Source organism: Primulina tabacum, chromosome 7 (genome assembly GCF_025594145.1).
Source record: "Primulina tabacum isolate GXHZ01 chromosome 7, ASM2559414v2, whole genome shotgun sequence".
In the NCBI taxonomy this organism is placed as follows: domain Eukaryota; kingdom Viridiplantae; phylum Streptophyta; class Magnoliopsida; order Lamiales; family Gesneriaceae; genus Primulina; species Primulina tabacum.
The window spans coordinates 34,260,870-34,278,443 of NC_134556.1; the positions used below are offsets into that span (position 1 = coordinate 34,260,870).

Sequence of the window (17,574 nt, forward strand, 5' to 3'; positions counted from 1 at the left end):
AAGGAGTGGTCCGATTCAGTAAAGCCGGGAAGCTGAACCCTCGTTATGTGGGACCCTTTGAGATTTTGGAAAAAGTGGGCACATTAGCATACAGATTGGCGCTGCCACCAAACATGCCTAGAATTCACAACGTTTTCCACGTGTCCTAACTACGGAAATACATCTCGGACCCAAGCCACGTGTTGGAAGCAGAACCGCTCATGATCGAAAGTAACTTGAGAGAAGAGCTGAAGTACGAAGAAGTTCCCATCAGAATTGTGGACACCAAGGACAAGTACTAAGGCGACGTATCATTCCCTACGTCAAGGTACAATGGTCTAACCACACGGAAAGAGAAACCACGTCGGGGCTAGAAGAAAGGATGAGGGACCAATACCCGTACCATCTTCGGAGACCAAGCCAACCCAAGTTTCGAGGACGAAACTTCCCATAAGGAGGGAGGGATGTAAAATCCAAGAATTTTAAGTTTTATCATTTAAGTTTTTATCACGATAGTATATTTTAGATACCAGGATTTATCTCATTTGAGGATGTGAGATTTGTAAGATTTTACCAAGATTGAGTGAATAATAATATCGTGTATATTATTATTTGAAATTTCGCAGATAAATGCCTAAGATTTGAGTTGATATGGAGATACCGAAATAAAAATCAGGCAAAGGATAATAAAATCCCTAGAATTCGAAATTTACAGTGTATATATTTGAGAATTTCGAAAATTGAGAGATTAAAGATTTAGAGTTTGAATTTATATCACGGATAGATCACGATTCTCGATAAAGATTTGATTCAGATTCAAACGCGATATCACTCGATCACGATAGCAGCCAACCCCTATAAATAGGAGGGCCCTGTAGACTCGAAAATCACACCACATATCACACCAAATTTTCGAAAATTTGTGCTCTAGTCTCCTTAGGAATTTTCGAGCGCAGCGAAGCCCTGCCGCCGTCCAACCAGTGAAGTAGGAATTTCGAAGAACCCTAGCCTTTTTACGTTTTTCATCAAGAATTTAAGGTAAGTGGGCTTGTTTTAAATTATTGAATTTCGATGCATATATTTTCGGTTTTATAAAAATTCGGGCGAGTACAATTCTTCTTCTACACCCTTCTGGTTACGATATTTTGCATGAATAAATGTTTTGACACTGTGAGAATTCAACTTGATATGGGTGGGAATCCCAACCATACGTACCCTTACGCGGTGGGGGAGATAACCGCTATACGGCCTCGTCCCCTTAGAGGAGTAAAAATTAAGGACTGATATCAGTAAACCATTGAAAGTGGATGAATCTCAGTGTCGGGTTAATGATGCGCACGTGATAAGAATTATGTTTGCATGGTATGTATATTTCGAAATTGCATGTTGTTTTACTCGAACGGCCCCCACTTGCTGAGTATTTCCCAAAATACTCACCCCTTACAACCTTCCCAGATAAATCCGAAGAGCAGATTGAAGAAGAAGAATCGGAACAATTTTGGGGCTGGTGAATTGTTTTAATCTCGAGAGTTGCTAGTAAAGAGGTTTCTGAATTTTGGTACTCAAGTTTTATGTAAAAACGTTTCCGCATTTATTTCATTAGTTATTTCAGTTGTAAAGACTTTGGTTTTTGAGATTATGATTAATAAACTGGTATTTCGGTTTATACTATGCTACGAGGCTGGTTGTTTCAATTGTGTGATTGTTAAACGACGCCGGTGTCAAATCCCGAGTTTCGGGGCGTGACAGATTCCAATCAGTTCTCCCCTATCTTCGTGATGGATATTGTGTTCTTCCTGAAATGTTAAATTGTGTATATCACTGTCTTAAAAAACAGAACTCTATGATCAATATCATAAAAATAATAAATTCGCTCTGATATCACTTGTTGATCTGATTTTCTCTTATTTTACTTAGTTTTAATGATTAGACTAATTAATAAATATTAAAATTGATAGCAAAAATAAGAATACATAGAATTTTAATGTGGTTTGTTCTAACCGACCTATATCTAAAGGACCACGCCCAACTATCAAGCAAATCTGCTAAATATAGGCATTTACAATCAGACAAAGCCTTATCAAATAAAAGACTTCTTCTTTTCTAATAGTGTCTCTATGACGAACACGTTCAGTAGACTTCATTTGGTAAGCACCACTCATCTTCAATATCTGTCAGCTCGAACTAATTTCGAAATTGCGGATTGTTCTCTTCCGAGGAATGAATCACAAGTCTTTGAGTATGTGAGTTTTTTATTACTGAAAAAAACATACGTTGAGCAGCACATTAAGATTTTTATTACTGAAAAAAACTAATTTTCTTATCGATACAAAGAAGAAGTGATAAAAATTAGAAAAATAAATAAAAAAAATCATTTGTTGGGGCCTAATCTATAATACAACATATGCATAATTGAAATTTGGAAAACAGAGTGAGAGATTTCCAATCAGTTCTCTTGCTGGTTACACCATGTTTTAGATTATTAATTTTTATTTTATTTTTTGGTATTATTTTATCGTTATTTGTAGGTCAAATTATTGATTTTAGCTGAAATGATTGATTTTATTGTTATTTTGTATAACACTTCATGTTTCAATAAAACATATGCACATACTTTCTTGTTTATTGGTTTCTTCAAACTGAAACAACATTCAAATTTCAGACGCTCTAGGCCCAAATTGATCTACATTCATATCATTGCCACAATCCTAAAAATAGGAAAATGGTTGGTATTCTTCACTTGTTCATAAAGATATCATCGTTGGCAATTGGAAGGGCAAGATTTTTTTTTTATCAAAGAGCTTAATTGTTTTTAGGTTATGATAATTTAGGTGTGGTAGATACCAATCTTAACACACCAAATATTGAGGTGAACGGATGTGGTCGTAACTTTCGATTATAATATATAACCATAAGAGCTTTTAGTACTTCTCACGATCCCGGGGGTAGGATGTCTTAACCATACGGGTCAGAGTCGCCGTCTTGGTCTGAGCGCCCGAACTGCATTAAAAAATGAAGCAAGGAGTTTTTTCTCTTGAGCAAAGTAGTCTAGCCCTAACCACCGGATTATTCTTAAATGAAAAATCATTTGAAATCTCCTCTCTCCTTGCCTCGTCCAATAGGTTGTTTCTAGGATAGGCTTACGACAGCACGTGCAAACTATATTCCATCGAAGTACCTGAAATTGTCAATATATACTCTTGTAACAAAGTGTGCCTGTGAGTTGAAATAAGATCGATTTTATTGTAAAACCCTAAATTTGGATCTACTCATTTGATCACATTATGTAGATATAATATGTAATTAGGAATAATATTATCAAATTAGACCTGGCTATGATTTAAAAGTTGTGATTGGCATATGAAATGGATGAAACTCGTAGACTCTTGCTAGCCAATGTGAAAAGGAATCAAGCTTCGAGTTCATCATTTAGGGCTTGCCTCCAGCTGCTCCATGGACTAATAGAAACCGATAACATCTATGATTGATTGGGAAAAGGAAATTTTTGCTTATTTTAAGTAAATCGTTATTTATTTTTTGCGGTCGGTTCCTTGTTACGGATATCATGTCAATTTTCCAAAAAAATCCCCATACTCATCATCGTGCAGCTGAGCACATCGGTGTCCATGCAGAATGTTTCTAATTATTTCTTCTGGCTGAATTTTTTTCATGATTCTCATTAACAATCAATGATTTCCCACCTAGTCAGATTGCGAAACAATAATCAAATCCACTGAACAACATCAACCTTGTAAATTTTCATAACTTTTCGTAGCTTAATTAGCTGATCGCAAAACTTGAAGAACAGTTAGTCATCTATCACGACTAGTCCACGCGAGATCAAAAACATGTTCAATATTTGATCAATAGTAATTGATACTCCATAGATATGCCCACTATCCATGGCTCATCCCTAGTCCAAATGGAAGACAGGTTCAGCACGGGCCCAAGTATTCTCCTATAAATATCAGGTTTGGATGTATAACTGATATATTCACTATATTATTTTTCAGCCGCACCTTAGCTGCTCTCCTTATATGTCCGCAGCACTCTTTCGATACTGGAGTTATTCGATGCTACTGTTAGGACATATAACATAAGATTTTCGATTTTGGTGATACGATTGGTCACATGCATGGATGACTTGGATAACTTCATCCTTTGACATTTTTGTTTGTTTATTTTTTGGTCAGCATTCTGGCTTTGAGGTCTCTCCCCTTGTGCATGTATTGTCAATTGTTATGAGTCAACTTCTTTGACCTTTTTTTTGCTTACACGAGTTTAATTCCTTCCATTTTCTTTTTAAAATACTTTAATTATTTATTCAAATATAGCCTATAGTTAAATTTTATTATTATTACCCTTATCCAAGTAGAATAAAAATTAAATAAACATGCACTGTTTTAATATAAAATGTGAACAATTCTTTATATAAAAATTGGGGTAGGTGGGCATTTTAATTTTTTTAAAAAAAAATTAAAATACTGTTGTTGACTAGTGTCGTGTTTTGAGTTGACAAAAATGTTGAAATAATTAATTTGTGGGATTTTGAATTGTAAATTATAAATAAAAAAAATTATGTAAGAGTCATATTATTACTTTTGGGACAAAAAAAAATGCTTTTTTGAATATATTATCGATTTTCAGAGGGGCTTCTAGTAAAAATCATAGAAACTTAGATTTAGTCAAAAGGGAATATGACCAAAATTATAAATAAAAGTAAGAGTAATAGCGCTAATGATAATGATATTATAATTCAAAATAGAGAAGAAATTTAAATTAAAGAATCGGTCAAAGACTCAAATCAAATATTAGACCTCAAAAATTGTTTATAATATCCAAAACAAAAAACGATTACTAATAATAAATCTTAATCTTTGAGTCCTACAAATCTAAGCATCACATCTCCAACGTCAGGTCATATAAAATACGATAGCAAACATTTGTTGGTACTTATACAATACATACTAGTGATCTAAAACAGATATATATTCGTGAGACGGGTCGATCTGATTTATATTCTGAGTACAAAGTAATAAATTTGATATAAAAATAATATTTTTTCATGAGTCGATCGGATATGAGATTCATATAACAAAATTTACTAATATGACGATCTCATAAGAGTTTTGTTGATAATGATAATGTTTATGTTGGTAATTCAGCAGTTGCATTATGATCGCTGTGATATGCTGGGAGAGACACAAATCTACTATATAGACAAAGGTGGGTATTTGTTTGAGATTTTTTTAAATCGTATGATTTTTTATTTGTAGTAAATAAATTTGAATTGAAAATAATAAAACTACTGTATTTCCCATAATGGAAAACGATTTAATTTTTTTTCCTGCAGCAAGAAATTTTTAAATTTGTGTAATTTTATTTTTAAAAAAATTATTTTGCAGCACAACGATCACAAAGACATAATAAAATCATATAATTTTTTTTACTTGTAGTAAATAAATTTGAAATTGAAAATAGTAAAACTACTGTATTTCTCATAATGGAAAATGATTTTTTTTTTGCCTGCTGCAAGAACTTTTTTAGATTGTGTAATTTTTTTTTTTTGCAGTACAACGATAAAAAATATTTAATAACATTATATATTTTTTACTTGTAGTAAATAAATTTGAAATTGAAAATAATAAAACTACTGTATTTCTCATAATGGAAAATGATTTTTTTTTTCCTGCTGCAATAAATTTTTTAAATTGTGTAATTTTATTTATAATTTTTTTTATTTTGCAGCACAACAATCAAAAAGATATAATAAAATCATATATATTTTATTTGTAGTAAATAAATTTTGAAACTGAAAAAAATAAAACTACTGTATTTCTCATTATGGAAAAGGATTTTATTTTTTTGCCTGCTGCAAGAAATTTTTAAAATTGTGTAATTTTATTTATAATTTTTTTTTATTTTGTAGCACAACGATCACAAAGATATAATAATATGATATATTTTGTATACTAAAAAATATTATTTAAATTTTTGCCCACCTTATTATGAAATCCCTGATTGTGGACCTTATATATATATATATATATATATATATTTTAGATATATTGTACATCTATCGTATATTTATTTGAGCATTATTATGTGACACTTAATTATTAAATGTATTGAATTATAGAAAAATTATACACTAGATAAATAAATATTATATCATCAATACTTATATAAATATAGATGAAAAATAATAATTTTGATATTTAATTTATTGATTTAACACATTAATTATGAAATATATAGAAAAATCTATTAAATTTATTTATTATAATAAATTGACAAATTTTAATAAGAATATTATATTTTTTTCTAAATGTATAATTTATTTTTTTAAAATGAATTTAATGAATATTTAAATATACAATTCATATTTATTGAGCTCGTTTAGGTTCGATAAAAGCTTGAATAAGCTCGTGAATGACGCTCCACGTGTCTGTTTACTTATCAATGACCATCTTATTATCATTTTCTAAATTTTCGAACTATACACTAAATTTTTTTAATTATCATTTATATTTTCAAATATATGAAAATGTTGGATAAATTATGTTTAATTTATGTTGTGCTTGATTTTATAAAAATATAAATAATATTTAATTAGTCTATAATTCGGTAACTACTCCTGATTTTGGGTCGATATTATTATTTAATGAAAAAAGATGTGTAAGTCCGTCGAATGCGATATTTCTTGCTAATTTCCATTAAATGTGACAAGTTATTATAATAAATTTAAGAATAAAATATCCAGTTGGCTTTTTGTTTTTATTTTCGTCTGTAATAACTTAATAGCCCAATCCCAGCTGGCTTCTTAAATGAAAAATCAAATTCAAATACAATAAATTGTTTTTAAACATTTTAAATAAAAACGACTCTTATTTTATATGAAAAAGACTTGTAACTCATCTGATATTTAGGTTTCAAGTTTAGGACGAGATCTCATATTCGAAACTCGATTGTAACAAAAAAATATATTTAAAATTGGTCCATATTTTAAATATAAACAAAATAATATTTGAACCAAAATAAGAAATTTGGGAAAACCGACTCGATATATTTGTACAATAAAATATCTGTAAATTAAAGACTATATATTATAACAGGTATTGACTAGTTAGAGACATATGTTGCCAGTATATAATGGTGAGTAGGTCTTTTGTGAGCGGTATCACGAATCTTTATCTGTGATACATGTCAACACTACCGATATTTACAATAAAAATTAATACTCTTAACATAAAAAGTAATATTTTTTCATTAGTGACCCAAATAAGAGTTCTGTTTGACAAAATACGATATGTGAGATCGTCTCACACAAGTTTTTGTCTATAATATAATACATAATGTATTTATTTAGTATATTTTTTGGTTTTAAGATACTATACTTTATTTATTTAAATATTTTATAGAATTAATAAATACAAGATTAAAATTTTTCTATTTATCCAATAATCGATTAGCTACCATGAAGTTTAGTTATAGAATAATAAAAATAATAAATGAGTGAACATTACGCATCAAAGTCATTGCTAATTTATCAATTTATAAAGCAATTTAAATTTTAAACATATAAAATAAATAAATTAGAAATTAAAATGAGGACAAACAACGAGGAAAAATTATCTTGAAAAGTCAAAAACTTTTGTGTTGCTCTGCTTTGATTGATTCAATGAAATTTCTCCGTAATATTCATGATCTTTCATGGATTTTAATTGTTATATTTCAATTCATTTTTCAGAAATAATTTTCATATTTGATTGTTAATCTAAACTTTTATCGATCTATTTGCATTTTCTTCTCAACAATGTGATATACGTTTATTCTTTTGAAATTTTGTTTGTGTTTTTGTTTTTGTACGTCTCTTTTGGATTTTAGTCTTGAATTGTTTCAAATTCCAGTGTTAGTCCGATACTTTTGTATTTTTCAATTTTCGTCATTTTAACGTGAAGCTGATGTAGCATAAATGCATAATGATGTGGTGTTGATATGTGTAATATCGAATCAGCACTTCAGATGAAAAAACGATTAAAATTGTCAAAAAATCGGAAAATATAAGACTAAAATATAATTTTGAGTAATAAATGTTCAAAATCGTAAGAGAAAAATATGCATGACCAGAAATACAGTTTTTTTGAGGGGTCAACTTCCTTCTGTCTGCACAAAAAAATGTTACTTTTAATTTAAATTTTCATATATATTCCAAAAAATTATTTTATCAATAGTATATAAACGACTTTTTAATAAAATATAGCAAACGGCATTGAAAAAAACAACGGCTTACGGTATGAAAATCATCTGTCAAGCGTTTGTGCACGTTTTTTTGGATATCTAAAGTTGGGTTTTTATGAATAAATATTTTCGAAATTAAATAAACTTATGTATAATATATGAGAAATTAAATTGAAAATACTTCATTATAATTGTTCTGTAGTAAATAGTAATGTGTGATTCATTTGTAAGTATTATTCGGATAATGCATATAAAAATTTTAACAATTATATTATATTAAATATTCGTGTAACCTATTTGATGAGATATTGATAGCCTAATTTGAAATTTAACTTGTTTAGTGAGATACGGACAGTATCATAATTTGAAAAAATATCATATATATCAAAATATAAATTGTGAGCACTTAAATCGTAATTTTATTTTATTATACTCGTGATAATGCAGAGTGTGACATGTTTCGATTGTCCTACCAAACATGGATGATTATTGTACACAACAATATTATTCTCAATAATTTCACGTATTGTAATCAATGAGAGTCGAACTTGTGAATTTGACTATGATACCAATTGTAAGATATAGATAATTTTTTTTTTCCAAAATTTATAACTGATGATCATGACATTGTTTTATATAACATAGACAATTATTACACCTCAATTAAATCAAATCAAACGGTTGTTATTAAAATTATAATATTAAAAATTTACATCTTTATTTTATTTATATTAATTAATTATTGGAAATTGACAAAATTATAATTTATCATATTATCATGAATTCAATCAATTAGATTACAGATAATATTATTTATTAATATTATTTAACATCCTACTCAAATATTTTAATAATCACAATATTATTTATCTATATAATCACATCAATCCAACTAAACTATATGGGACTAAAAAATAAAATAAAAAAAAATATTCAATTAAAAACTTGAACTAAACATGTATTTTATCCTTTAATTAATTTCAAAGGCCCAAGTAAACGACTCGCAAAACTTTTCATGTAAGTTTCGAAAAACATCCCATGATAATCAAGAATAGTATTCTTAATTTGAAAAAAATAAATAAAAATAGTATTATTAGTAAATATAAAATTTTAAAAATATTAATAAAAATTGTGGGGTCGAGACATAAACGAGTGGACACGTATATGTAAAGAAGAGGAACATTATTTTAATGGGCCCGCGTTTGTGTTAAACTGGCCACATATTCGTTGCATGTGTTTTTCCCACTTCCTATTTGTCATGTTTTTGTAACTTCGTTCACACGCTAGCATTTACACATCTAAATTCATAAATATAGATTTAAAGATTCACATTTATCGTTTTATTAAAAATTATATCTGACGAAACGTAATTTTAATCTTTTAAACTGTATAGCATCACGTGAAAACGTCTTTGTAACATGAACGGTTATGGCACTCCAACATTGATAATCACAGATATTTGATGATATTGATTGTAATTAAAAGCAGCACATGCATGATTTTGATGATGCATCTAAAAACTCTAGGGATTTATGTGTTTAAGTCGTCTAGATTTTAAATGTAGAAATCAATTACAAAAATTTGTGTGAGATGGTCTCACGAGTCGTATTTTGTGACTAAGAATATTACTTTCTATTGTGAATATCGGTAGGGATTAACATGTCTCACATGTAAAGATTCGTGAGATCGTCTCATAAGAGACCTACTCGAAATCAATGGTCCTTCGAAATGAAATGAATTGTCTTGTAATTAAAAGGGTATATGTTTTTCTTCTCCTTGCTGATAATATCGAGTTAGAATGGACAAAATTTTCGAGAAAATTATGTTTTTGTTCATTCATAGTTGAGTATTTACTATTTTGGTTTTCCAAGTTGTAAAATCACAGTCTTAATACGTTTTTTTTTTTTTTGTCCTTTTTGACTTTTTCAGACGTGTTGCTGACGTGACACCAATGTGACGCTGATATGTAAAAGTCACATCAGCATTCAGAAAAATAACAAAAAAATTGTTAAAAATAAAGATATACACGAGTAAAACTGAAATTCGATAATACAAATAATAAAAAAATACGATTTTCCCAACTTTTCGAAAATATGATATTTTTTAAAAAAATGTTTAATAAGAAATTGTCCACCAGAAATTGAAAGTCGATGCATGCAATGAGCTCACTACATGCATATTATGACAATTTTAGTTGAACAAAAATTCACTTTTTGATTGGTAAAAAACTGATGCCTAGACAGGTAACGAAGCTAGTTTGGATTTCAACCGAATATAAATAAAATTATTTAATTCGAGACTCAAAAAACACGTTAGAGAAGAAAATTAGTCAAGTTAGAATAAGTCCACCTTATAAAATACTAATAATATTATTATTATTAATTAATTTACATGTATATCTATTGTAATCCACTATATAATAAGATGAAATTATTAAATATGAAGCAATAGAGTTTCTCTTTTTTCTGGGTGCCCACGCCCCCACCATTTTCCTCTGCTCTTTCTCCTCTCCTTCCCAGAAACCTCACATTTTGCTACGAATTTCTCGCAGATTTTTCTGTAATATTTTATATTAAACTTCCAATAGATAGATAGTGAAGCAGATTTTTGCAGGGGGGAAAAAATGGGAAACTGCTGGCCGAAGCCTATCGATAATCAACCCAGCACCGTCACGCCATCTACTCCAGGTGTGTGTTTTTCTGTGTCAGTGTGTGTGTAATCTTTATCTACTATTGGGAAGTTTTTTTTAAAAAAAAAAGAATATGGTTTTTGTTTTGATTTCATTTGATTTGATCTTGCAGTACGTAATAATGATGGGAAGGCGAAGAAGAACCGGAGTCAGAAGACTCACGTGTCCCCGCCCCGTGGCGATCGCGGAGGCGGTGTGCAGCTGCCGGCGAGCGGGAAGATCAACACGACTCCGAACTTGAAGATGTTCACGTTCGCGCAACTGAAGAGCGCGACGAGAAATTTCCGGCCAGATACTGTGCTGGGGGAGGGCGGATTCGGTACGGTCTTCAAAGGGTGGGTGGACGAGAAAACCTACACGCCGTCGCGGGTCGGGGTTGGGATTCCTGTTGCTGTAAAAAAGTCCAACCCTGATAGCGAGCAAGGTCTCAAGGAATGGCAGGTAATATTATATATATATATATATATATATATATATACATACATACATTTCTCTTATTTTATTAATGGCAAAAACTTATGTGAGACGGTCTCACGGGTCGTATTTTGTGAGACGGATCTCTTATTTGGGTCATCCATGAAAAAATATTACTTTTTATGCTAAAAATATTACTTTTATTGTGAATATTGGTAGGGTTGACCCGTCTCACGTATAAAGATTCGTGAGACCGTCTCACAAGAGACTTACTCAATTGATTATGTTACATAGGTAAAAATGAGTTTAATACACTACTGTGCTAGTAGACTAAAGAATGTGTTAAGAGGTGCACACCAGTCGAGTTGGGTATAAGCTCGATTAATATTATTTATGATCGAACTCCATCGACTAATCAATTTTAAGTTCGAGCTCAACTCGTGTATACATGTCGAGGTATTCGAACTCGTGTTTGAAAATCTCAAAAATATCCCTAGCATACTAACAAAACTCAGGTTTCGAATATGATCAGCTAAACTCTAACTACTTGGCATAACCAACTGAAACTCGAACTCGATTCAATTTCTGTCAAATTGAACTATAGTAAAGTTTTGATTGAGCCGCTTACAAGTAGTTTGACTCACTTGCACCTCTAATCGACACTATATTAAAAGTTATTAGCAATTGATTATTATTAATTTGTTTTTACAAAATATTTATGTTTTTGAATATGTTCACGTTCAATTATATTATACTAGTATGTCATGGATCATTGTGGGAGTATTTTTTCTGTTTTTGTTTTTGTTTTTATTTTTGTTTTTTTACATAAATTTGTTTTTTGTTTTGGAGACAAAATTATTTTTTATTGGAATCAAGAATAGGTATCTATTTAAAAGATATAGTTAAGAATAAAAACTGTTTTCGACTTTCAAAACTAAATGAAATAATTGATAGCTCGTTTAATATTAAATAAATGGTAAAACTCATATTTAAGTATTTATCCAGAAATATACAAATATATAATTAAAAATAATGATTATAATATATTTAAAAAATTAATTAAATGTAGCAAAATACAACTGTATTCAGAAAATCAGATAAATTATCATATTCTGAATTAATAAACCACCTTTGGGTGGACAAATACCTAACACTTGTGTGGGAGCCCATGTGAAGACTTGTTGCCCCATTATCTTGAGCTTAGATATATATTTTTTATTTGACGAGGTGGTTTGTTGCAACAAGTATCAAACTCGAAATATCATCTCAAATTTGAAATCTTAATTCAAAATAATTTATAAATCATATCGTTGTAATTTTTATTAATAATAATTACTAATGTTTCTCGACGGACACAACTTTATAAAACTTTTATAATCTTGTTATTATGTCATTTATTATAGCTACAGTCACTCAGAATAAGGTAACGATGATAAAATTTCAGAACTAGATTGCATTGAACGGATCCAGTCCGAACATCGTCCAAAAACCGTTTTACCGATTAAATCGGAAAAGCCGATCAAAATTAGTCGAGAACCGGTTGGATAAAGTGGCAATTTTTTTAAAGAAAAAAACTCTGTCATTTATAAATGTTGTTTTTGGTCCATCGTGCTTATTATTTATCTTGTTTTCATTAATAAATATTTTATTTGAATATATTTCTATTTTTGAACTATTTTACTTAATAGTATTTATTAAATATATTTAAAACTTGATAATTTAGTAGAAATCAAATAAATCTTATCCAAAGTTATTTTAAATATTAAGATGAGCTCTGAAAAGTCAAAAACTTGTGTGAGACGATCTCACGGGTCGTATTTTATGAGGCATATCTCTTATTTGGATCTTCCATGAAAAAGTATTACTTTTTATGCTAAAATTATTACTTTTTATTGTGAATATCGGTAGAGTTGACTCGTCTAACAGATAAAGATTCGTAAGACCGTCTCACAAGATACCTACTCCTTTGAAAATATATGATTCTAGAATTTATTATTGCCCAAAAAATTAATATAATATCTATAATCCATCTGTATTCTCTAGACTAATGAAGACCGTAAAGTTTAATTAGCTGTGCATGGAAGTCAAAATGGTAAATTAGCACAAGAAGTCAATGTGAAATGAAATCATGTGCTTTCCTCCCCCTTTGCCGGCCAAGTTTTAATTGTACTTTTTAATTATGGAATATCTTCAAAAAGTCAAGCTGTATTAATTGAAAATTCCAAAGATATTTTGGATTTCTATAATTTCAATATTAATAAAAAAAACTATATGTATTGATTTAAATTTACAGGCGGAGGTGAAATTCTTGGGAAAATTTAGCCATCCAAATCTGGTTAAGTTAGTGGGTTATTGTTGGGAAGAGAAGCAATTCCTCCTAGTGTACGAGTACATGCAAAAAGGATGCTTGGCAAGTCACCTCTTCAGAAGTAAGCAAATAATTTCTAATATTTTTCAAATATATATATATATATATTAATTAATTATCTTATGTATATTATTGATCATTTGGTTTGAATTTAGAGGGAGGGGGTGAACCAATACCATGGGATACACGAATTAAAATAGCAATAGGAGCTGCTCGTGGGGCTGCTTTCCTACATACAACCGAGAAGCAAGTCATCTATCGCGACTTTAAGTCCGCGAATATTTTGCTCGACGAGGTTAGTTAGCTCGAACTAACTTTGAGTATTTGTATCTATCGGATTTGTCCCTAGATTTTATGAAGTAAACGAATCGTTTCGCAGGAGTTCAATGCAAAGCTTTCGGATTTTGGACTTGCTAAGTTGGGTCCGAGCGACGGAAACTCGCATATTACCACGGACATTGTTGGCACATTCGGCTATGCTGCTCCAGAGTATATGGCTACCGGTAGTTGTTTACCTTTAATGTCGGTACTCGATAAATAAAAATATTAAAAAATAAATAAATTCAATGATATTAATATCAAGTTTTGTGATATTAACTTGTTGTAGGTCACTTGTATGTGAAAAGTGATGTTTTTGGATTTGGGGTGGTGCTATTGGAGATCATCACGGGCCTTCAAGTGATAGATCTCAACCGGCCCAACGGGCGAGTGAATTTGGTGGACTGGGCTAAACCTATGTTGGGTAGCAAGAACAAGTTAAAGAAACTAATCGACCCTCGACTTAGTAACGAATACCCTTCGAAGGCCGCATTCCAGGTATCGGAACTTATTCTACAGTGTCTCGAGCCCGACCCAAAATGTAGGCCCGATATGAAGGAAGTCTTGGAGATGTTAGACCGGATCAGTACAATTCGAAGGAAGCCGAAGGAATCGAAACCCAAGCCGACGCAAAGCCAATGGGATGTAAAGGACCTCCCTCTCCCCCAATGGACTCCACAAAACTCCCACCACGGCAAAGGCGGCGCTAGAGGCGGTGCTGCCGGGACTCGGGTACGTCGAAGATCGAGTGAGCCCAAGAGTTACTAATATCTTCCACCAGATGTAAAAGCTTTTGGGCCCTTCTTTTTTATTTTGGTATTTGGCCCAATATATGTTCTTGTAGTTATATCCATGTAGAGGAAGTCAAAGATTTGATTTGACACTGTGACTTGGTAATGTGCGATATTCAATTATTTCCTGTATAATTTAATGATGGAATCCATATATTGTATTTCTCCTAATATTTAGTGATTGTATTAATTTATTAATTTATATAAATTTTATAATTTGGTATTTATACCATTTAGTGATAAATTCTAATTATAATCATAAGAAATTAGATATGTGAATTCAGGTGGATCAGGTTGATGTATGATGATATTAAGAAATATTCAACCCGAACCCGACTCGACCTGTTTTTGATTTTTTTAAAATATTAAATAATAATAATATTTTAATTTAAACACATAATAACAAAATCTCTCGTATATCATTTAAATTTGAAAATGTAATCGTAGAAAATTAAAAGTAGTTTTACTAAATCAATTAAAAAATTAAAAATAAAAAATATAAACAATAAATATTAAATAATGAAAATTTATTATATAAATATATAATACATTTTTTCAAACATATAATATATAAAAATGTAAACAATATTTATTATTACAAATTTTTAAACAAATTAAAATTTTCGGGTTAATCCGAGTTGACCTGAACCCGATTATTTATTTGGAGTCAGATATCAGGTCTATCTGACTTGAACCCAAAAAACCCCAACTGAAATATGATTTTTATGGATCGAATCAGGTCGGCTTATTGAATCGCGTCAGCTTTTTACACCGCTATAAATAATAATGGATATCATGCTATTAAAATATACCCAAATTATTTAATTCAATTTCCTTCCCAATCACGCAAACTTGATATTATGAATTCAAGTCACACTCCATATGATGCATTGCATGCGTTACCCAAATAATTCAAAAATATTTGTACTTAATAAAGTTGGCAATGGGTCCAATTAAGATCATCTCAATAATTTTAGACTCTAAAATTTTTCTACTCAAAATTATAGTTTGAATTTTTTATGTTGTTAATTATAGTATGATAAAAAACGTAGCTCGGGAGAGAAAATTTGTATGTTTCGTTCAAGTGGTATACCTATTTACATGTGATGTTTAATATTTTTTTTATGACGTGAGAATTTATATCGTTATTTTTCGATGTACTCCCGATAAATTATAGGACGTGATGCTTAATATTTACTTAAATTATTTGTGTATCATTTTAAATCATTGAATAAATAATGATTTTTTTTTATGTTTTAACAATATATAGAAATTAAAATACTTGATTTTATGGTGAATGTGCTTAATCTAAATTACATATAATTTTTTAACCTTTGGTGGCCTGGCAATCATATGACTCAAATCCCTAAACATTTTCAACAATCATTACACCAACTTTAAAACTCATGTTTTACTTGATTAATTATTCTTTTCGATTTAAATATTTAGATTATATTTATTTTTTTCGTCTTATTAAAATATATAGTCTAGTTTTCTTATTAATATTATTTTTTTTTATTTTTTATCGATCTATCTCTATTTAATTTGTTTTTTTAAATTACTAATTTGTTTATTTAATTACTAAAAAAATCGTTGGATAAAGGTTAAATGAATAACTTTTTGTGAATTTTGCTTTTTCAATAATTTCTTAAAATGTACAAAAAATACACAATCTTGAATGACAAAAACTTGTGTGAGACGGTCTCACGAGTCATATTTTATGAGACGGATCTCTTATTTGAGTCATCTATGAAAAAGTATTACTTTTTATGCTAAGAGTATTGTTTTTTATTATGAATATCGGTAGGGTTAACTCATCTCACAGATAAAGATTCGTGAGATCGTCTCACATGAGATCTACTCAAAAAATATTTCCATTTGACGAATCTTTACTCTAAAAACATAAATTATATTAAAAGAACTTTAATTAATATCACAATATAAAGAGTATATTAAAATTAATATTATACAAACCAGAAACTTTATGCTAAAAATGGAGGAATTTAAAACTAATGAACATGATTGAGCATGGTCCACGACGTGCGCCGCTGGGATTATTCCTTTTTCAGAGGCTTTTTTGTCCTTTTTAAATATATTATTTGAATATATATATATATATATATATATATATATATAGCAGGATCATGTAATTGGAGTGGAATTTACTTATTCCAAAAAAGTACATATATAATTTTATTTTTTTTAAAAAAAATTTAAACTTTAATGTTCTTGAAAGATTTTTCCATAGTAATGCAAATGTTTTTATCATCTGACTTTGATTCAAGTTTTACATAAAATTATAGATATAAAATATTAGATTGTTCGTATATATGAATTTATTATCTATATATTATGTATCAATAGTCACATCTTCCAAATCAATCGATGCATGAATATTAGAAGGATCGAGTGAAACTCACATAATCATCTATTCTATCAATGTTATTATATTATTAAATTTGAGGACATCATACTAACTAGTTTTGACATGTTAACGTAACACCAAAGTTTTCTTTACAGTTTTACTCTTCGTAATATTTGTTAGCTAACTTTGTTGATGTGAGTTTATTAGTAACTTTCGTAAATCTCTTTGTTTTTTTTTCGATTTTTTCTCCGACTTATCTCTAATTTATATAAAACCTCACTCAATAAATCTTATCTAATTATAAATATCTTTATCATAATAATCAAGTTCATCAATTGAGTATTCGAAGCATGATTCCCAAAGTTCGGACATAAGATTCATGAAATACTTATGCTAAAATTATTATGGT

The 17,574-nt window shown here is 29.5% G+C and overlaps 1 protein-coding gene across 1 annotated transcript; it reads left to right on the top strand.

The window, feature by feature from the left end:
- The first annotated feature begins 10,660 nt into the window (after positions 1-10,660).
- Positions 10,661-15,027, top strand: LOC142551396 (putative serine/threonine-protein kinase PIX13). Its single transcript, XM_075660617.1, has 6 exons — positions 10,661-10,907; positions 11,022-11,350; positions 13,617-13,752; positions 13,847-13,986; positions 14,071-14,194; positions 14,299-15,027. The coding sequence occupies exons 1-6, from the start codon at positions 10,844-10,846 to the stop codon at positions 14,775-14,777; spliced, it is 1,272 nt and encodes a 423-aa protein (XP_075516732.1). The 5' UTR covers positions 10,661-10,843; the 3' UTR covers positions 14,778-15,027.
- Positions 15,028-17,574: the final 2,547 nt, after the last annotated feature.

Coding starts and splice junctions, on each gene's coding strand:
- LOC142551396 (XM_075660617.1), top strand. CDS start 10,844: ATGGGAAACTGCTGGCCGAAGCCTATCGATAATCAACCCAGCACCGTC. Junction 10,908..11,021: donor CGTCACGCCATCTACTCCAG/GTGTGTGTTTTT, acceptor TTGATCTTGCAG/TACGTAATAATGATGGGAAG. Junction 14,195..14,298: donor TCCAGAGTATATGGCTACCG/GTAGTTGTTTAC, acceptor AACTTGTTGTAG/GTCACTTGTATGTGAAAAGT.